The sequence below is a fragment of the Euprymna scolopes genome, chromosome 17 (genome assembly GCF_053919585.1).
Source record: "Euprymna scolopes isolate OS-2025 chromosome 17, ASM5391958v1, whole genome shotgun sequence".
Taxonomy (NCBI): Eukaryota; Metazoa; Mollusca; class Cephalopoda; order Sepiida; family Sepiolidae; genus Euprymna; species Euprymna scolopes.
This window is the reverse complement of record NC_136498.1, coordinates 114,853,946-114,877,952: the sequence shown is the minus strand read 5'-3', so window position 1 is coordinate 114,877,952 and position 24,007 is coordinate 114,853,946. Positions and strand designations below refer to the sequence as shown.

The 24,007-nt window shown below is 33.8% G+C and overlaps 1 protein-coding gene across 1 annotated transcript in view; it reads left to right on the top strand.

The window, feature by feature from the left end:
- The window catches only part of LOC145296906 (small ribosomal subunit protein uS15m-like), a 46,411-nt gene that overhangs the window by 10,022 nt on the left and 12,382 nt on the right, over positions 1–24,007 (top strand). Inside the window, exons 3-4 of the mRNA XM_080143068.1 lie at positions 3,417–3,492; positions 14,465–14,513. Of these exons, the coding sequence (XP_079999194.1) occupies positions 3,417–3,492; positions 14,465–14,513 (125 nt within the window). The remainder of the gene's footprint in view (positions 1–3,416; positions 3,493–14,464; positions 14,514–24,007) is intronic.

Below are 24,007 nucleotides of genomic sequence, written 5' to 3'. Positions count from 1 at the left end.
ACTTTTTTCAAAAGTTGGCAAAAGCTACCATTCATCCTTTATGACGTCATCCATTTTCAATAAATACTTTTTTGTAAGAGCATTGATTATTGAACAATGTCAAAATTAAGAAATTACTAGCATATATTTATACTAGCGGCGGGGCCCGGGGCGTAAAATACGCTTAAATATGATATTTTAATTTGTCCAGATTTCGTATATATTATAGAGTCGTGATTTCAAAAGTAAAAAAAAAAAAAAGAAAAAATATTTGGATGCCATCAGCTAGAATCGAAATTAAAACTGTACCAACGTGACATGCTTTTTCTATATTAGATTTTTATGGAAATCACTTCAAACAAGTCATGAACCACTTCATGTTATGAGCTAACAAGAACGAAAGTTGATGTTAGTCTTGAAAGCACCAAGACTGCAAGTAGGATGAAATGGTTAACAGTAAATTTCCACAAGCCTTTTTTTTTTTTTTTTTTACTTGGGAGTTACCACTTATCAAGGCCTGAAGGCCACTTGAGGATAATGGTTAATGAATGTGAGGTGATAATGTAGTAATTGCTAATGGTGTAAATTGGGTAGAATTTGATTATTTATGAGGATGGCTCAACAAGAACTTGTTTACATTGGACTTAAAAGCTACCATGTTGTATTCAACTGGGAAGCAGGCCAGCGGAACAGTGTTCCACAGGTGGGCAGTTTTTGGAAATAAGCTTTGTTCATGGAATATGTTTAGATTTAGGCACAGATAGAGAGTGGGGGAAATCATTTATAGTAGTTGTAGATAGTTGAGTGTTTTTTTGTGAAAGCTGGGCAAGGAGGAACCATATATTGGAGTTCTGTCGAGTACTTGTCATGCAGTTTTTGGAAAGAAGCTACTGGATTCGGAAATTATATTACAATGAAGTATAAAAAAATAGAAAATTGATGGAGACTATTAGACGAAGGAGTCAAATGAACTGAAGCAAGGGAATTGGGAAAGTAGATGAGACAATTCTGAAGAACACAGGCCATAATAGTGTTTATAAAAAAGACTGAGACTAGCAACATTATGTCGGTGAGAGAAGGTACAGAGAAGAAAAAGTGATGGTAGGGCCAATCAAATTGCAGATACTTTTCTTATTTAAAAAATTTTTTTTTTTTACTTACGCTAACCCCTAACAAGGCACTTGGATGTAAAGTGCTGTTAGTTTACATTACATTTAAACTTTTGCATATTAGTATAGTCAGGGAAGCAGGTAGCAGGAAGGGAATTCCAAAGTCTAGCTGTTTGAGGGAAGAAACTATTTGAGTAGAAAGCTTTCTGGCATGTAGGAACCTCAAAAGTGAAGGGGTAAGATTTTGTTGCTAAGTGGGTTTGTCGGGGATATGTACAGCAAAAGGGCACAAGTGCAACAAATTCATCAGAGTACATTCCATTAAAATATTTGTAAAACAGGCATAGTGATGCAACATTGCAGTGATGAGACAGGGGTTGGAGCTTAGTTAACAAAGTGGAACCTATTAGATTGAAGACTCTTTTTTTGGGGTCCTTATCTAAGAGGGAGAGATTAGTCGTAGATGCATCAGCTCAGATGTGGCAACAACACTCCATGCATGGATGAATGCTGGCTTTGTAGAGGTACAGGATACTCTCAGGTGTGAGTAGTTTTCTAGCACGATAGAGGGAAACCACCTTCTTTGCAGCAACCTTTGCAATATCCTCAATGTATTTGTTCCAGTTCATATTGCCTGTGAATATTAGGCTGAGGAGTTTGAAGGAAGAATTGTCAGGTAGGGTGTTATTCATCATGGATATCGGTGGTTGGAGAGGCGTCTTGTAATTGTTAAAGCACCGTATCAAGAACCTGCAAATGGGACAGATTCACGAGCTCAAATATGACAATAGGACGCTAAACATGATCTGATAGTAGATTTATAGAAATAGAGAATGACACGAGGTACGAGAAAGTGTTTGGGGTGATAGAGAGAATTGACTTTATGAGAAATAGAAAGAGTAATAGATTTGATGTATGACCTCCAAGAAAGACGAAGAAGTTTCAGAATAGATTTCTCTTCAAGAGCAGAATTATCCATGAGAATCTCGGAAAGAAAAAGGGACACACCTATGATTGAAAGACACAAACTGAGTCTTGATTGAATTAAATGAAACAAGACATTTCATACCATAATACAAAATCAAAGGCAGGCCAACTTCTAGATCAGCTACATATTTCAACTGATCCTAGGGAGACTAGCCAGAAGAAACACCGGATTAGAAAGTCGTATCATCAGCATAAATGTAACACATGTCTACGATCCGCACTGGACAGGTTTCACTTCTGTACATCATCAAACTGCATACACATGCCTGATAGACTCTTGATTGATAGTGGTAATGCTCTGCTGGTTAGTAATGGCAGAAGTTCCATGAACTTGCTCTATTCTTTCCTAATTCTTGCAATCATGCTAGTAACTGCTCCACCCTGTGCTCCAATGATATCACCATTGATATGTTTGTTGCTTTATGAGTCTAGACCAAAGTGGAGTTTAGTAATCCTGGCAGGGCTTAGAAGTCTTGGTTAGGCCAGCATTTGTAACTTTAGGAGAGTAGGTCAGAATGAGCCCATCGCTTTAGGTATGTGACTCGGAGCAGATCCATCACTTTCAGCTTGTGGACCAGAACTGATCTGTCATGTGGAGGTATGTGAACAAGAGCTGGTCCTTTGAGATGTGTGGAGTATAGCTAGCCCATCGCTTTGGGTGTGTGGACCAGAGCTGGCCCATCGCTTTGGGTGTATGGACCAGAGCTAGCCCATCGCTTTGGGCGTATGGACCAGAGCTGGTCCATCGCTTTGGGCATGTGGACCAGAGCTGGTCCATTGCTCTGGGCGTGTGGACCAAAGCTGGTCCATCGCTCTGGGCACGTGGACCAGAGCTAGCCCATCGCTTTGGGCCTGTGGACCAGAGCTGGTCCATCGCTTTGGGCCTGTGGACCAGAGCTAGCCCATCGCTTTGGGCATGTGAACCAGAGCTGGTCCATCGCTTTGGGCGTATGGACCAGAGCTGGCCCGTTGCTTTGTGCGTATGGACCAGAGCTGGCCCATCGCTTTAGGTGTGTGGACCAGATGAGTCCATCATGTTGTATAGCACAAGGGAAGCAACAAGACTAGATGTTTTAAGATACGTCTATTAAATCTACATACTTAAAAGTACAAATAGTGTTTCATTGGCCGATATTAGATTACAATTACAGGCGACTTGGCCAAGCCTACCTAGAGTGATGGTATTGAGGCTTGATTGATATCTTAAAATTATTTCAAACATAAGCTTGACAGATCAATGGAGAAAGCTTCTCAGAAGGATGCCAACCTGAATTTTAAAAAACAGAAAAGTTGATTTAACATGAAAAATAAAGGTTTTTTTCCCCCATTCAATTCTTCTAGGTGACCTGGCCACACGAGAACCACTCGATAAAGATGCTGTCAAATATTATTACAAAGACATTGCAGAACTAAAAAGGTCAGTCAGTTTTAAAATTTTCCTTTTATTTATTTATCTTTTTTTTTATTCAGAATTAGCCCCTCTTCCCTTCTCCCAAAAAACATTGAAATATATCTTTTAAGTTATAGGAAACTAGATGCACCTGTGTCCCGTTATGTCACAAGTATTGCCATTAGTTTGATGTCATTTAAAAGTTCATCATTTTTTAATAAGTTTTTTTTTATGTAACTAAAAATGATAAATCTATTTATTTTAATTATTATTATGACATAAAATATTATGCCAAATGTTGTAGTATTTTTTATTACTAATGGGGGTATATATTTAATTGCCGCCCACATCGGCAATATTTGGCACAATGCCTGGAAAGTGGGATACCCGCAGGCTCCCCTAAAGGAGGGGCACTCCTGCAATTTTAAAAATTGCTTGAGTAACCCCGTCGGCATTCCCCGGTCGGGGCGCCTCAGGCAGCAAGCCATAAACTTGCCCCACCGGAAAGCCCGGTGGCAAGGCCTGGGAGGGTGGACCTCCTAGGTATTACCCAGGCGGTGTACCTCAGTCCAACAGGTGCTGGGCCGGTTCCCGGCCCCTCACCTGTTGGGCTGAGTGTCAAGTGACGAATCCTTGACTGGTACTACCCTGTCTCCATGCAGCCGAAGCCGCTAGGAGACACCCCATCAAAATGGAATTCTAATGGGGTATAGCCCCTCACAGTTGGGAGATTCTATTTATAAATGATGCTGCTATGAGCTGACGAATCAAATTTATTCATGTTCTGCTATCAGCCAATCAGAAACCAGAATTGCTCCATAAAAATTAAACTTTTTTTTTTTTTTTTTTTTTTTTTTTTTTTTTTTTAGCAACATTACATATGTTTTTTTTTTTTTTTTGTGGCAACATGAGAAGGATCTTTTGCTCTGGCTGCAAAATCAAAGTCCGGAACCTATACAGAAGAGCTGTCTACTGAGAATTTGTCATCTCCAGGACTTTTATAGAATAACTAACCATCGGAAACTCTTCTGAAACTAAATATGGCTTCCGATTCAAGACTTTATCATTATGAAGAAGTAAAGAGACTTACTATTTTTGTATTATTTGGATTCTTCAAACTATTGTTTTCATCTTGAGACTTATTCACACAACGTTTTGGCTAATGTAATCTCCGATTTACTTTAGGTGTATTTTGTCAAACTCTGTAATCTGCATGGAATTTCAAATAGAACCCTTCATTTAATCCATTGGGGTAGCATGTCCTTGTCCTATCATCCATGACTGGATAAAAGTCTTAAGTAATTGTATTCTGCATATCGAATGAATCATGAACCTTCAGAAGATTGTCACAACTGAATTTTGCTGTGTATTTTATTTTTTAGGCCATAGGTCCTTACGGAGGTTACATCGAGCAAAACGTTTTGAAAATAGCATGTAAGATGAGAACAGTAGTTCGAATAAGCCAAATAATATGAATTATCAATCCTTTATCTCAAAAATTCAAAAACTTATTATTTTGTCATTTGAATTAAAATATGTGTTTAGGGTATTTGAGGGTTCCTTCGAATATCGACATAAGACAGCCAATCGGCATGTTGAAAATGTTGGTCCCTTTTATTTTAGGTGACAAAATGCAACAAAGCAAATATATTTAAATAAATAAACCAGAGACCACACAAAGATAGCAATGTATCGCAAATAAAAATGGACTAGTATGGAGTTCCATTTAAACCCCCACACCCACACACACACATACAAAGAGATCTTTACACATATAGGACATAATCTTTACACATATAGGACATAATCCTGTAGTTATGTCAGTGATTTTGCAAACATTTTTAAAAATAAAATTTAAAAAAAAAACTTGTCAAATAAAATTTGATAACTTTGCGTCTGGACCCTTCAAGTTTCCAATGGCTTTTAATCTTCAAAACTTTTCAAAAGCTTTTGAGAGCCTTTAACTCTCACACTCCTTGCGAATTAAAAGTCTTTAAACTGGCGAAGACTTATTCATAACTCCTTGTCGTGGTTTCATCATATAGTTTTAATCTTTGCTTTCGTCTTTTCTTCGTGTAGTGGTTAGGGCCTAATATCTATGCCAGACGCTTGCTGGTTGCTGGTTCTCATTGTTTTTCTACTCAAACACGCAACTCATGCATAACCCTAAGTTCATGTGGCAGTTCTGCTCTCATGATGGCTGGTTGGTAACCCTACCACAAGGGTCCTTCGGCTGGTCATCTGATGTTGGATGTTGAGGAGGAGGTACTCTTTCACAGGCACATGTGTCGCTGTCTTCTGCTGCATCTTGAAACATCGGACTAGGGAAGAATTCATTTCACAACTACAGGCAAACAACAAAAGAAATCACAAAGTCTTTTTAGTAACATTAATTATTCAACGTTGTTACAGGTATAGTCTCAGTAAGGACATGAGCTAGGAGCCCTTATAAGCTTGGAAAATCAGACTGAATTCTGGATGTAAGATTATAATGGTTTAAATTAATTTTTTTTTCAGCCAAGCCGTTGGACATCATGTCCGACGGCTGGGTTGTCAATGAACTCTCCTCACCAACAAATTCTCCCGAACGGCCAAAAAACACGCTTTTTTTATTATCTATAACTTCTAGTTTATGTCCCTTTTCTATTTGGGGCTTTATCTCTCTCTCTCCCCTTTACCGTCACTCGTGGGAGGGGTTTCCCAAAGACCATATGTATCAGGTAGGATAAGTGAATTGGTCATCATAGTTAACCCTCCCTCCAAAGTGATTTCACAGTCAATCCAATAATTAAAACCATTCGACAGTTTACCTACTTGACTTGATTATCTGGTGGTCTCTCAAATAAAACATAAGTGCCAAATTTTCACTGCTTGGAAAATATATTTTTGATTTCCACTTAAATCCTTCAACCATCCCTCTTGTGGGGGGGGGGATCATTTTGATTATCTGTTAAGAACACGGATTCCTTTTTTTTCCATCATCATCACTGTTACATCCAACAATGTGAAATCCTTGAACTCGTGTGAAAAGGACCACCCAGAAAACTGATCGCTTCTTGTCACAACAAGCAAGACAACCTGACGTTGTCCGGTCCACAGTTCTTGTCACATATACGCCCCTTTTTTTCTCTCGTCAATTACTTGTAAATGACACATAAGCACCTTCCCTGTACCCAGAATGCTGACCCCCCCCCCCAGTGTAGGAGATCTCCAAGGAAAAAAGATTGCGAAAAGAAAGCCAACGATATATTCCTAGATTAATTGTCCAATCAGCATACAAAAAAACTTATAATACAAAATTAAAAAAAAACAAAAATAAAAATGTCCTTGTCCAATTGTTCTGTTTATTTTAATTCATGCATGCTATCTGGATCTCAGCAGAGGACACCCACCGGCATCTCTGCATCACTCAGTGCGCTATTGTCAGTGGTTTGTGGTTACCTGATTTATTCTTAGATTTAACACCAAGGAATTCTTTCACTATTGACCTTATCCAACTATCCGTGTTCTTAAAGAAAACAACCTCGAGATTTTTCACACCTCATTGAGTAAAATAAATATCCACGTATCTATTTTTCTGATATTTCTCTTCTTTTCCTAATTTAGTCAGTCCTCAACTAAACTCTGTTTCTTTTTAGTCAGAATTCTTAATGACCAGCATGGCTGACCTCGCGACCCACTGCTGGACGGAGAATTGCTGAGAATAATGCACTATGAGAAAGAGAGGTCAAATAAGTGAGGGAGAAGACGCTCTCACCAATGTAACCTGAAGAATGGTTGCAAAAAGAAAATTAAAGAAGGATAGAGAGAAATATGTGCAAACTATACTGATCCTTATAGAGAAAGAAAGAAACTGATATTATTCTGTATGGAAAAAAATTTTTAAAATGCCTCAGTCGAGAAGGATTTCTCCTTCACAGGACTGGGATTGAATATGTTGAGTGTAGTTTTGGAGCAGTTGTTACACTTGGTCCCTGGCCAAAATGGCTCTGCTGGGACAGATTAAGGGACTGGAGGGTAGGAAGTCAGGAAGTTTGACTAAAGAATTTTAACAGGACACGGAGTGTGGCATCTCTATGAAATGCCGGAGGAAGAAGGCATGCAGGCAGGCACCTCTGAGAGGGGAATTGTGTTCTCCGCCCAATCCACAATGCATGGCCGACCCTGTGACCCACTGCTGGATGAAGAATTGCTGAGAATAATGCACTATGAGAAAGAGAGATGAAATAAGTGAGAGAGAAGACGACGAAAAAGTGTTTGTGGTAACTCGCTTGTGAGAATTTCATAGAGATGTCATATCTTAGCTCATGGCACCATATATATATGTGTTTCCTCAAAAACTGTGTGTGAAACAGCACTAACCCTATTCGGGTTTAACCAGCTTCCTCCAAAGGAGGGAGTTCCATGAGCATATGAAATTCACAAGTGGTCCCCAGTCGCATGTATATCCCCGTTAGGGGAGATGACGAGATTAGGTTTTTGAAACTCTTGCAGGGAGGTGTGGACGTCCTCCTACATACAGCGCCAGGAATTCCCAAATTAGTCACCCATTTTAGTAATGACCAGGCTCAACATTGCTTAATATCGGTGATCTGACGGGATCCGGTGTGTCAACGTGATTATACTGTATACAGTATCAAATAATCCTTATACACTGTGAAATTTACTTTATGTATGATAACCAAAGAGGGGAGATATAACATATGAGAAATATTTGGAATCAAGTTTCCTCTTACTGTTATTTAAGATCATTTGAAAACCTAGCAGTAACTTTTAGTCTCCTCTCCATCAAGGCCAGAGATTTTGGGGGAAGTATCAGATATTTTGTAATTCATATGCAAAACTAGGAAAACAAATAACTATGATTGAAAGATTTTATGGCTGTAAAAAACTGCCTTTCCAACGAGTCTTCATTTGTTAAATTCTGATCAATAGATGCTGAGATTTGGAACTTATAAAATTGCCAAAAACGATGGCATATATATATATATATATATATATATATATATATATATATTAGGAGGTGTATTTAATAAAAGCCGGGAAAAGGTGCTCATTACTTTAGTAGAGCTGAATATGTTTTTATTATTTCAACCTCGGGTTTTTTTTTTTTTTTTTGCTTAAATCATTACAGATTGTTTCTATCAACAGGACAATAGTATTATCCTGCCAATTTCTTCAGATCATTAAAATAAAAACAGATTCTTAAAAATTGTAAATGAGTATTAAAAACCAGGATTTGAAGTGCTGGATAGAGAGGGGAGGGAGAGGTGTGAGAGGGAAGAAAAAAAAGAGGAAGAGGGTGGGGGGAAATATAGATCATATGTAGTTAGGAATTAAAGTTACAGATTACGGACTGGAGAGAAGTTAAAATGAATTAAAAAGAAAAGAGGAGGTTGCTTGTTAAGAGAGGAAGAAAAAGAAAAGGAAAATATTACGGGATAAGAAAGGTAAGCTGAAAGAGAAATATAAAGAAAAGTAGTGTGTCACATGGATGTAAATCGGAGGCCACTAATATAATTGTGTTCTGCAGTCCTGAACATGCTGCCTCAAAATTGTGTAAATAAGCATGTATCACTGTCATATTTTCGGAGTTATGTATTGTCTAACTATCATGATATTCCTAATTTTTATGCATTCCATAATTAGCTTAGTAGCCTAATTCCATAATTAGCTTAGTAGCTATCGTGATATTCCTAATTCCATAATTAGCTTAGTAACTATCATGATATTCCTAATTCCATAATTAGCTTAGTAACTATCGTGATATTCCTAATTCCATAATTAGCTTAATAACTATCGTGATATTCCTAATTCCATAATTAGCTTAGTAACTATCATGATATTCCTAATTCCATAATTAGCTTAGTAACTATCGTGATATTCCTAATTCCATAATTAGCTTAGTAACTATCATGATATTCCTAATTCCATAATTAGCTTAGTAACTATCATGATATTCCTAATTCCATAATTAGCTTAGTAACTATCGTGATATTCCTAATTCCATAATTAGCTTAATAACTATCGTGATATTCCTAATTCCATAATTAGCTTAGTAACTATCATGATATTCCTAATTCCATAATTAGCTTAGTAACTATCATGATATTCCTAATTCCATAATTAGCTTAGTAACTATCATGATATTCCTAATTCCATAATTAGCTTAGTAACTATCATGATATTCCTAATTCCATAATTAGCTTAGTAACTATCATGATATTCCTAATTCCATAATTAGCTTAGTAACTATCATGATATTCCTAATTCCATAATTAGCTTAGTAGCCTAATTCCATAATTAGCTTAGTAGCTATCGTGATATTCCTAATTCCATAATTAGCTTAGTAACTATCATGATATTCCTAATTCCATAATTAGCTTAGTAACTATCGTGATATTCCTAATTCCATAATTAGCTTAGTAACTATCGTGATATTCCTAATTCCATGATTAGTTTGTAGGTTTAGTAACTATCGTGATATTCCATAATTCCATAATTAGCTTAGTAACTATCGTGATATTCATAATTCCATGATTAGCTTAGTAACTATCGTGATATTCCTAATTCCATAATTAGCTTAGTAACCATCGTGATATTCCTAATTCCATAATTAGCTTAGTAACTATCGTGATATTCCTAATTCCATAATTAGCTTAGTAACTATCGTGATATTCCATAATTTCATAATTAGTTTAGTAACTATTGTGATATTCCTAATTCCATAATTAGCTTAGTAACTATCATGATATTCCATAATTCCATAATTAGCTTAGTAACTATTGTGATATTCCTAATTCCATAATTAGCTTAGTAACTATCGTGATATTCCTAATTCCATAATTAGCTTAGTAACTATTGTGATATTCCATAATTAGCTTAGTAACTATCGTGATATTCCTAATTCCATAATTAGCTTAGTAACTATCGTGATATTCCATAATTCCATAATAAGCTTAGTAACTATTGTGATATTCCATAATTCCATAATTAGCTTAGTAGCTATCGTGATATTCCATTATTCCATAATTAGCTTAGTAGCTATCGTGATATTCCTAATTCCATAATTAGCTTAGTAACTATCGTGATATTCCATAATTTCATAATTAGTTTAGTAACTATTGTGATATTCCTAATTCCATAATTAGCTTAGTAACTATCATGATATTCCATAATTCCATAATTAGCTTAGTAACTATTGTGATATTCCTAATTCCATAATTAGCTTAGTAACTATCGTGATATTCCTAATTCCATAATTAGCTTAGTAACTATCGTGATATTCCATAATTAGCTTAGTAACTATCGTGATATTCCTAATTCCATAATTAGCTTAGTAACTATCGTGATATTCCATAATTCCATAATAAGCTTAGTAACTATTGTGATATTCCATAATTCCATAATTAGCTTAGTAGCTATCGTGATATTCCATTATTCCATAATTAGCTTAGTAGCTATCGTGATATTCCTAATTCCATAATTAGCTTAGTAACTATCGTGATATTCCATAATTCCATAATTAGCTTAGTAACTATCGTGATATTCATAATTCCATAATTAGCTTAGTAACTATCGTGATATTCCATAATTAGCTTAGTAACTATCGTGATATTCCTAATTCCATAATTAGCTTAGTAACTATCGTGATATTCCATAATTTCATAATTAGCTTAGTAACTATCGTGATATTCCTAATTCCATAATTAGCTTAGTAACTATCGTGATATTCCATAATTTCATAATTAGCTTAGTAACTATCGTGATATTCCTAATTCCATAATTAGCTTAGTAACTATCGTGATATTCCATAATTTCATAATTAGCTTAGTAACTATCGTGATATTCCTAATTCCATAATTAGCTTAGTAACTATCGTGATATTCCATAATTTCATAATTAGCTTAGTAACTATCGTGATATTCCTAATTCCATAATTAGCTTAGTAACTATCGTGATATTCCATAATTTCATAATTAGCTTAGTAACTATCGTGATATTCCATAATTCCATAATTAGCTTAGTAACTATCGTGATATTCCATAATTCCATAATTAGCTTAGTAGCTATCGTGATATTCCATAATTCCATAATTAGCTTAGTAGCTATCGTGATATTCCATAATTCCATAATTAGCTAAGTAACTATCGTGATATTCCATAATTCCATAATTAGCTTAGTAACTATCGTGATATTCCATAATTCCATAATTAGCTTAGTAACTATCGTGATATTCCTAATTCCATAATTAGCTTAGTAACTATCGTGATATTCCTAATTCCATAATTAGCTAAGTAACTATCGTGATATTCCATAATTCCATAATTAGCTTAGTAACTATCGTGATATTCCTAATTCCATAATTAGCTAAGTAACTATCGTGATATTCCATAATTCCATAATTAGCTTAGTAACTATCGTGATATTCCTAATTCCATAATTAGCTTAGTAACTATCGTGATATTCCTAATTCCATAATTAGCTTAGTAACTATCGTGATATTCCTAATTCCATAATTAGCTAAGTAACTATCGTGATATTCCATAATTCCATAAGTAACTATCGTGATATTCCATAATTCCATAATTAGCTTAGTAACTATCGTGATATTCCTAATTCCATAATTAGCTAAGTAACTATCGTGATATTCCATAATTCCATAATTAGCTTAGTAACTATCGTGATATTCATAATTCCATAATTAGCTTAGTAACTATCGTGATATTCCATAATTCCATAATTAGCTTAGTAACTATCGCGATATTCCATAATTCCATAATTAGCTTAGTAACTATCGTGATATTCCATAATTCCATAATTAGCTAAGTAACTATCGTGATATTCCATAATTCCATAATTAGCTTAGTAACTATCGTGATATTCCATAATTCCATAATTAGCTAAGTAACTATCGTGATATTCCATAATTTCATAATTAGCTTAGTAACTATCGTGATATTCCATAATTTCATAATTAGCTAAGTAACTATCGTGATATTCCATAATTCCATAATTAGCTAAGTAACTATCGTGATATTCCATAATTCCATAATTAGCTTAGTAACTATCGTGATATTCCTAATTCCATAATTAGCTAAGTAACTATCGTGATATTCCATAATTCCATAATTAGCTTAGTAACTATCGTGATATTCCTAATTCCATAATTAGCTAAGTAACTATCGTGATATTCCATAATTCCATAATTAGCTAAGTAACTATCGTGATATTCCATAATTCCATAATTAGCTTAGTAACTATCGTGATATTCCTAATTCCATAATTAGCTAAGTAACTATATTGATATTCCATAATTCCATAATTAGCTTAGTAACTATCGTGATATTCCTAATTCCATAATTAGCTTAGTAACTATCGTGATATTCCATAATTCCATAATTAGCTTAGTAACTATCGTGATATTCCATAATTCCATAATTAGCTTAGTAACTATCGTGATATTCCATAATTAGCTAAGTAACTATCGTGATATTCCATAATTCCATAATTAGCTAAGTAACTATCGTGATATTCCATAATTTCATAATTAGCTAAGTAACTATCGTGATATTCCATAATTTCATAATTAGCTAAGTAACTATCGTGATATTCCATAATTCCATAATTAGCTAAGTAACTATCGTGATATTCCATAATTTCATAATTAGCTTAGTAACTATCGTGATATTCCATAATTTCATAATTAGCTAAGTAACTATCGTGATATTCCATAATTCAATAATTAGCTAAGTAACTATCGTGATATTCCATAATTTCATAATTAGCTTAGTAACTATCGTGATATTCCATAATTTCATAATTAGCTAAGTAACTATCGTGATTTTCCATAATTTCATAATTAGCTTAGTAACTATCGTGATATTCCATAATTCCATAATTAGCTAAGTAACTATCGTGATATTCCATAATTCCATAATTAGCTTATGACCATGACTTGATCTTTATTTTTTATTTTTTTATGATTATACTTTGATTCACTGCAAACAAGTCATTGTTATTAATACCTAAGGGACTATTCTGGTAGAGGCCAGATTTATGGTGGGAGAAAGGGGACATGAGTAGGGAGTTGGACAGCAAGATGTTTGTTCATATTACATTTACATTTCTGCATCTTAGTACGATTGGGGGGGAACTGAAAAGTAAACCCAAAAGTGAGTGGTTTGAGCAAGGAAACCTATCAGAATAAAAAAATCTTCCAACTTTTCAGGACATCTGAAGTGAAGAGATGGGATTTAGCAGTTAGTTGAAGGTATTTTCTTTTTAGGAGGTACAAGTCTGGCAAAGTTCATCAGAACACATTCCGTGGAAATATTGTAAAAAAAAACAAAAAAAAACAAGCATGAGGATACAACACTGCAGTGTTGTGACAGGGACTGGAGCTGGGAAGATAGTATGGGACCTTTCTATTCCAGTAGCTTCTTTCCAAGAATCGCAGACTTGTGGAACTCTCTTCCTGTTGATTATTTTTGCACTATTTTATCCTTGACCTTTTCAAGACTAAGGTCAATAGGCATCTCCTGTCTTTGCGATAATCATCTTTTGTTCTTGTTAGCTTCTTACATTAAGTGGTTTTACACCTTGTCTGGAGTGATTTCCATAAAAAAAAGTTTTAAAATTTTTTTAACCTTGTCTGAGAGACTAGTCGCAACAAATATTCCACGCATGTGCAAATTTTCTGCGCCAGTAATGGAAGGAGTAGATTTTGCAGCATTTGTATACTTATGCTGTTGCAATCGCGTGAGAATGTCAAGCCGAAGAGTTTAAACGTTTGGCTCTCGAAAAGGATGTTGTCGGCCATGATAATCTGATTGAAATATAAATTCTGTCTTAATTGCACTTCCACCCTTTTCCCAAATGATTAATAATATATTAATATTCGTCAAAACTTCTAAAATTATTTACTGCATCTCCCCCATTTCTTCCCTTTCAAGAAATTGAATTACATTTCATAAAATGTTGTTTGTTTCTTTTTCAGTTTATCTCCGGAAGTGCAACGGATTTTTACCTTGGATTTAGCTGACAGGGTGAGTAAAATTCAACATTTGCATAAAACTAAAAACATAGCAAATCTTAATAGAATTAAATCTTTTTTTTATTCTACCATTAATTCGGGCATTTTTTAAGCTCTAAATTGGCCGTAACCGATGATTTGGGAAGCTGCAATTTTAGATTTTCAGTTTTTATTGGACAAATTTTTATCACAATTTTTTGTTTTATATATATATATATATATATTACTCCACTCCCACTCTTGTGATTAATATTTATTTTAAAATTACATTAAAAAAACTTTTATCAATGATATTTGGTAAATATTGGTCCATTGTTGTTAAAAAAAATTGATTTTATCGATTTTTATATTTAATCCTGATCAATATTTTATTTTTTTTATTAGCCATAAATAAAGTCAAAAGTTTGTGCTCATACCACTACTCAAATTTAATATATAATTTAGTGCTTATGCAGTTTAGTAAAAAATATTAAAAAACAAAGATAAAGAAAAATTTCTATGATATACGAACCCATTATGGAACGAAGTTCTCATAAAAAAAAATCGCTTAATTTGATCAAGTAGTTTTTTCACAGGAAAATCAAATTTTAGTGACTGATCGTGATTGAGCTATCTTGGCAATTCCAGCTACAAGGAGGAGGGGGGCGTCAGAGGAGATAACTCATCTAATTTTTGAGATTATTTTATGGCTTTGAATAATTTTAAGTATTCTTTTTTTTTTTTTTCTTCCAAAAATCGTTTTAAAAATTATTAGAATTTTTATGTACATTTTGGCAAACTTCAAGAATTAGATGGAGTTATCCCCCCCCCTCCTCGTATTTGGAATTGCCAAGATGGCTCTGTTGCAATAAATGTCACTAAAATTAGATTTTCCTCTGTAAAAAAAAAAAAAAAAAAAAAAAAATTGATCAAATTAAGCTATTTTTTATTTTATTTTTTTTTTTAATGATAACTTCATTCTATTAAGAGCGCATACATGATAAATATTTTTTCTTTATCTTTGTTTTTAATGTTTTTTCTAAACTGCACAAGCATCCATAATTTAATATCATTAATATTTCATTGGTGAAAGGAAATCTTGTTTTGTCCGATTTGTTTTCGTTCTCATCTTCTCTCCTTTCTTTTGTTGCCTTTGATTAACCGAGATTCGTCTCTAAAGTGGAGAGTGGGTGAAGAAGAAAAAAAAAAACAAGTTTGTTTTTATATTTAACACCAACATTTGGGTCAACCGCTTAGTACACTGTGTTAAAAAAACAAGTTTGTAAATTCAAATGTCATAACTATTTTTACATTTGGAGATTTTAAATACTCAAAAGATATGAAATGTCAAAATCTGAAATACTAGCAGGGCTATCTGGTGTTACCTGGAATCTTACACTTACTCTGTTCCAAAATGAACTGAAACATTTTAAATTGCAATAGTAAGCAAATATTTTAGTTTTACTTTTTTCTGTAATCTACATAATTTATGGTGATTTAACGTCCCAGGTAATGCCAAGTAGCCCTGCTAGTATTTCAGATTTTGATATTTCATATTTTTTTGGTGACTTAAAATGTCATCATCGTACGTACTTGCAAACTCACATGACGCTATCATATTTGTACGGTCAGAGGTTGTAGTTTATGTGCCTATCTGTTTGGTCTGCGTCATGACTTGTCCTCTTTTGCTATCTTTTTGTTGTGTTTTGTTCCCACAATTAACTTCATCCTTAACATTCCAACAATGTCCGCCCAACGGAAACAAAATTTTACCAACGAAAAATCAAGCAATAAATCCAAAGCAAATTTGTTTGCAATGATAATTGGATTTGGCCACTTGTTACCGATATTTTTTCTGTTGTGTTCATGTATATTTATATTTTTTAATGATTCGTTGCATAACCTAAAATAAACACTACCTTACAACAGATGAAAGCAACCATGATACCTTTGTCTATGCTCTTTATTTGTGATTTGATTTAAAAATCTCTCTCTCTCTATATATATAATTATATATATATATATAAGTAGATTGTAGTTTGCTTGAAGCATTGTTGAAGAAAATTATAAGGTAAAATTAAAAGCCAAGAACAATGCGAGATTTTTTTTTATATATAGAGTAAAATTAAATGAAAACAAAAGAAATAAATTTCTTTTTTTTTTTTGTTGTTTATTTTTTCTTTTTCACACAAATTTTAACTCTAAACAACAGTCGTTTTTTTTTTTTTTTTTTCTGTTGTATTCAATGGTGTTATATAACACCATTGAATACAACAGAAAAAAAAATGACTGTTGTTTAGAGTTAAAATTTGTGTGAAAAAGAAAAAACAAACAACAAAAAAAGAAATTTATTTCTTTTGTTTTCATTTAATTTTACTCTATATAAAAAAATCTCGCATTGTTCTTGGCTTTTAATTTTACCTTATAATATATATTACCGAAGAACCCTTTTTGCTGAAATTTCATTTTCATTAAAATTCTGCGTTTCAATATATGTGTCGTTACCTGAAGAGGTTTCTAGTTATTAAACACTGGAAGACTGAAACATGCTCATGACTGTGTAGCAACACATTACTGCTTATGTAAAGACAAATTTAAAGTGTAATTTGCTCTACCCAGGTATTGAGCACTCTTGTATTAACCTCGTTATATTTCACTGGTTTCATTAAGAATTCTGCGTTTCAATATGTGTTGTTACCTGAAGAGGTTTCTAGTTATTAAACACTGGAAGACTGAAACATGCTCATGACTGTGTAGCAACACATTACTGCTTATGTAAAGACAAATTTAAAGTGTAATTTGCTCTACCCAGGTATTGAGCACTCTTGTATTAACCTCGTTATATTTCACTGGTTTCATTAAGAATTCTGCGTTTCAATATATGTGTCGTTACCTGAAGGGGTTTCTAGTTATTAAACACTGGAAGACTGAAACATGCTCATGACTGTGTAGCAACACATTACTGCTTATGTAAAGACAAATTTAAAGTGTAACTTGCTCTACCCAGGTATTGAGCACTCTTGTATTAACCTCGTTATATTTCACTGGTTACATTACCTTTGAAAGGTAGCAACCTTAAATTGTTATATATATATATATATATATATTTTGGCAGCAATTCATTATTTGAACATGTCTGATTGAACACAATGGAGTTATTCTTTTTTCTGATCTTTCTGGATATTTTTTCCATTTGCTGAGCGGTCTTTTTAATTTTGGCAGGCATGATATATAAAAGCCTCAAAGAAAACAACAATCGCTCCTGCTGATAATCAGATGCACCAATAAGAAGCGCTTAAGATGAATATGGTCGAACAATAACTTTTGGACACCATTTTATATAACATGCCTGCCGAAATTAAAGACTGCTCTGCAAATGGAAAAGAAATCCAGAAAGATTGGAAAAAAGAATAACTCCATCGTGTTCAATCAGACGTGCTTATATATATATATATATATATATATATATATATATATATATATAGTAAGTTATAAAATGTATATGGTGATTAAGCTACACTGAATATTCCGCGTTTCATCCACTCTAGGACTCTTCAGGCTTATGTGTATAAGCCTGAAGAGTCCTAGAGTGGATGAAACGCGGAATATTCAGTGTAGCTTAATCGCCATATACATTTTATAACTTACTAACTAGCTCTACCTATGTATTGAGCACTTTTGAAGTAAATACTTAAAGTTTACGCATAAATCTATACTTTCGTATATTAATTTTATGTGAGTAAATTAAGTAGTTATATATAATTTTCATATAATTATCCACTGACACGTGTTTCGTCATCTACGACTCATCAGAGTGGCTGAATCAGACGATGAAACAAAAAAAAACTATATGCCGCTCCCCATTTGGGGGTACCAAATTGGTAAAAGGGAAAATTATTCTCAACTGGTGTTTGGGTAAAAATGCACTTTCATATGAATAATTGAATTCATTCAAAAAGTATCGCAAAAACAAATAACATACATATCGTGTATATTTAGGCAGCATTTTTTCATTTAAACATTGCTTAAAGATAATAGAGAGCTTTTGTCTTAGTTATACCTTTTTTTATTTTAAAATTTTTTGATGAAGTTTTTTGTATACAAATCAAACGTCCCATAGTTAGATTTGTCTCTTTAAAGCATGTTACGATTTTGTTGTTTTTCATCTTTCATCAAGACATCGTCAGGAATGTGTAAGATTTGGTTGTGCTGACAGGGTAAGTGCTAGAAGCCATAGTAGTCGGAAAATGGTTAGTGGGTGAGAAGCCGTTTGTGCCCAGTGGGGATGGAGGAAGTGTCTAGTTTAGAGGTGAGGGCAGGGTCAGAGAGGGGAACGGGGTCACGATAAGCAATTTAAAATGTTTTGGCTGGTTTGAAAAATAACCATATTTAGGACAGGTTTGTGAGTTCTTATATATACCGCTTCCAAAATGTTTAATCTTTTAACGTTGGTTTCATGGTGTATTATTTATGTTGCTAACTAAAATTTCTTTAACTATGGAGGCGGCGCAGTCATGATCTTTTTTCTGTAAATGTTATAATATAGCACTAGATTCTACATTATGCATGGGAAGGCGGCAGGACAACGTGGTCATTGTGTAAGAGACGTAACAATGTTTTTTATATTTTGTTAGGAGTTACACTCTCCCAGTGGGCATTTGAACTTATAGATGACGTTGGTTTGTTCTAGTTGTTTGAGGATGGGGGAGGCATTGTTTTTTACGATTAGGTTTTTGATTTTAAATTTTTTATGATCTATAATATAAATCTCACCTGTCTGTTTAACTGTATGTATGTATGTCTAAAACTTTCGACAGCAGCAACTGATTCTCATGAGATCGGTATCGTTTTGAAGCTCGATGTCTCGGACGACAAATATCGAAAAATTGACCAAAAGCATTAATTTCTTCACCCTCAACTAGACAGTTCTCTACAAGGAGGGGTCGATGTTTTGTGAGGCATTTTTTTGCAAGTCATAGTATCGGTTGGCTTGACTTTGCCTAATTTAAACGTCCCAAACTTCCGGTCGCGTCGTGGAGTAGCGGTAAAACGTCAGATTTTCTTTCACTTTCTATTCTGCCTTTGCGTCACGAGTTCGAGCCTGCCTGCCTGCCTACTACCACTTTTTTTTTTTTTTTTGCTCAACACACCTTCAAACACTCGGGCAATACCAGGCACCCAGTATATAATAAGTCTAAGGTTATTGTTGTCATTGGGGGAAACATATCTATGAATAATATTTTTTATGGCCTTTTCTTCTAATTGAAATCCTGGTTGCAATAGAAAACATTAATTGTATTGGGATTTTGGTGTGTTACTATTTGTGGTAGTGTTTTTTTTTTTAGGTTCCGGAGCATTGATTTTATTTGCTGGTTGACTATGTAGTTTGGAAATCTGTTATTGATGAGGACTTGCTTGATATTTTTTAATTCGAGTAGTAGTGTTTTTTTTTTTTTTTTTGTCAGAGGAGATTTGGTTGGCATGGCTTGGAAGGTTTTTGGTTATTGCTATCTTATATCGGTGGGGGCATTTGGATTTCCAAACTACATAGCCAACCAGCAAATAATATCAATGGTCTGAAACTTAAAAAAAACACCACCACAAATAGTAATGCACATCAACATCAAATCCGAATACAATTATCGTTTTCTGTTGCAACCAGGATTTAAATTGGAAGAAAAGGTTATAATATGTATATGTGCGTGTTTTTTTTATCCTGGCCTGAAGGCCAAGAAACCCTTTTTTATATATAAATATAAAAGCGAAAATGTATGTATGTGTGTTCGCTTTTTCTGTGTGTCTACAAAAGGTTTCTTTCAGAGAAGCAGTTGCTCGCTTCACAACTTTTTAAAACTTTTTATATCACATAAATCGTAATATCTCACAGTTAACAACGAAGCTCGCCTGTCTATTTAATTTGGTCGATTTCGGGAAGATAAATATTCAATATTTATCGCTCGCCGCATGTGGGTTAGTCTTTTTCCTATAACATCTTGGGGGGGGGAAGCGTTCAGCAGTAAATGAAATCCCGCAGTCAAACTTGACCTCATTAACTCATTAAAACGAGCACCTGCTAAATCCAAGTAATTAAATAAATTCAAACGTGTTTCCGTAAGCATGTCGCGGTGGGGCAATGGTTAACATCACACGTTTTATTTTTTTCACAACTTTGCCTCAACCGTTCGGGTTTGATCCTCATACTTACTTTTTTTTTTTTTAACCCCCCCCCCCCCCCACACACACCTCCAAACACCCGGACAACGCCGGGTACCCCTCGCTAGTATATATATAAAAAGGGTTCTTGGCCTTCAGACCAGGATCAAAAAACATGCGCGCACACACACACACACACACACACAATATGATTTGGGAATCTTAGGTAGAACGACCCCCGTTGTGCTTTAGGTATTTTGGTGAATGAGAACTTTAACTAGGATCAAACATAGACTAGCAAAGGGATAGTGACGAGGATGACCATAGCCCCCCCCCCCCCTTCCCCAATTTTTGAGTGGCCTTGTGCCTAATTTTTTTTTTTTGTTTGTAAACTTTCAGAATGAATAAAAAAATATAACTCAAAGTGTAGTATCTGTTCTGATGCTTCGCTTCACTTTTTTGGTCTTGGTTAGTGGCGGAGAAATCCTTCATGACCGATACATTTTTCATTATTTTATTACTAACCAGAATGCCCCTTTTTGAGGAGCTGGTTTCCCCCCACATTAAAAACCGACCTCGTGTCTAACTCTGCCCTTGTGGGAAGGCAAATAAACAAATATATATATATATATATATATATATATATATATATAACTCCGCAGATTAAGGACTATCCATTTATCTAGTGTTTCCTTTTCAGATTAAATATGTTTTTAACTCATTTCAAAGTGTTTTTTAACATATTTTATTAACTGTTTGCTCATATATATATATATATATATATATATATATATATATATATATATATATATATATATTTCAGTAAAGGTTATAGTTAAGTTTACTAATTAAGTAATTCTGTAAACTCAAGTAGAGTATAAATAATAATACTAATATTTATAAGATAATCAAAACCAGATAAAAAAGCTCAACAAACCAAATAAGGAATAGAGCTTGTTCTAAGAATATAAATTAAAACTCTGCAAATTATGATTTACAACAATTTATTATTCAACAAAGAACGAATTTTAAATTTTCGTAAATCATAATTTACAGAGTTTTAATTTATATTCTTATATATATATATATGCGTGCGTACGTGTGTAATTATTATTAAATGGAGCTAATAAAGAATATATCTTTAAACAAAGCAAACTTCTCAAGATAGAAAAAGCTCAACACGGTTAAGTTGAGCAATTAAATACAGGATGTTCTAAAAGTCTTGGACACACTTTGACATTGAATATCTCAAGAACTATTAAGGATAGAAAAACATCTAGTATATTCAGAAAACTTGTAATCTAAAGTTTTTCATGGAATGTTCAAAAATGTTCGATGTGAGCACCATTGGTAACACGACACACATTAAACTGATAATCCAATTTTTGCAAAACGTGTCTCAGAATTGCGTTGTCAATGATTGCAACAGCTTCTGTTATTCGGGCCTTCAGCTCATCCACGTCTCTTGGTTGGTTGGTTGTTTGTTTTACGGCATATCAACCCTTTTCAGGTTATTTAATGCCGAATCTGGTGATTTTGAAGAACGATTTTTGGTCAGAGTGGACCTGGGAGCAATGGCAATTAAAGGGTGGCTCCACACTCCCTAAGGCCTGCAAGCTGGGGCCTCACCATCGGATATAGTATAAGGACATACCCAGGACCCCACGTCTCTTGGAACGGGAGGCATATTTACCATGACATCTCACTATGGATTTCCTTTTCTGGTGGTGGTTTTCCAAATTTTTTGCGGAATGCATGTTAGCGCAAGTGTCCATGGTTCAGTTTTTGCAAATTCAAGCACACGAAACACCTTTTCTGGTTGAGTGAACGCCATTACTGGATCTGAAAAGAAATGAAAAAAAAATCAATAACAAAATTACAAAATATTTAATGCATTAAGCTTTAAAATGGCACCACTTTTCTCTTACTACCATTCATAGTTAAGTAGGTATGAGGATTTGAAATGTGCCCAAGACTTTTGGAACATCCTGTATATTTAATTGGAGTTGAGGAATAAAAGTTACATATGACTTAATTATATTATCAGATCAATAAGGAAAAAAGAAAAAAACAATAGAGAGAAAAATCTTTTTAGGCCATGGCATTTCGAAGCTAAATGCTTCTCATTAGAGGAGAAAAGCCAGCATTATACAAAATATAAAATATGAATAAAAATTGGCTTAAGAACATTAAGAATGGAAATGAAAGAAGTGTATATTTAAAGAAATAGAAAAGAAATATAAAAGTAAAAAATGTCTCTAAAGAAGGAAATAAGCATACGCAAATAGGAGGGTAAATATATGTATATATATTTCAGTATTTAAAATTAATAATTTTAAACGGGGTGGGGGGAAATAAATATTAATATTTATAGATTCATCCTATCTTGATAAAAATGCTCAGTAAAGAAGGCAATGGCAAAGAGCCCAACGAAATAAAATTAAATTAACAGAAATTGGAGAAATAAAATATACATACCAAGTTGTAGCAGACAGGAGAACAAGCAGAAGCACCTTATGCTAGGAGAGAAGGCACTTAGCAACTGAGGTCGTAAATCACGCTAACGAAAACTAGTGTTGATCACGTTAAATGGGAAAAAATTAGACTTAGGACTAAAAACTCACACGAGACAGCTTATATGAAGTTAGAGAGTATTTGGGGTTTGTATTACTGTACACATAGATTCGAAAAAGTTCTCCAAAAACAAATATATAACAAATAAATGTTATCAAATGTAAGATAAGTTACTTTTTTACCAAACTGGATATATTTTTTGTGTTTTTATTCAATATAACATGTTTATTCAGCTCGAAAACCATGCAGTGTTTACCGATGTATTGGAAAATTCAAGATGGCATCTGACTCTCTCTTTAACATGGTAAGTTTGGGAAAAGGTGTTATAAATAAAAAACTGGATAAAATACTGTTAAAAGCTCACTCAATATATGTTACCGTGACATAGGTTGACATATATTCGGCGGGTTTTTAATAGTATTTTGTTTAGTTTTTTTATTTATAACACCTTTTCCCAAACTTACCGTGTTAAAGAGGGAATGAGGCGCCATCTTGAATTTTCCAATACTTCGGTAAACACTGTATGTTTTTCGAGCTGAATAAACATGTTACATTGAATAAAAACACGAAAAATATATCCAGTTAGGTAGAAAAGTAACTTATCTTGCCTTTGATAACATTTATTTGTTATATATTTGTTTTTGACAACTTTTTCGAATCTATGTGTACAGTAATACAAACCCAGTGTTTGTTAACTAATAGGATGCGTATAATAAAAGAATGAACAATAATAAAGATAACAGTTAAAAGGCGTCACAGTAAAATGATGTGTTGAGAGGAAACGGTGCAAGGGCTGACATG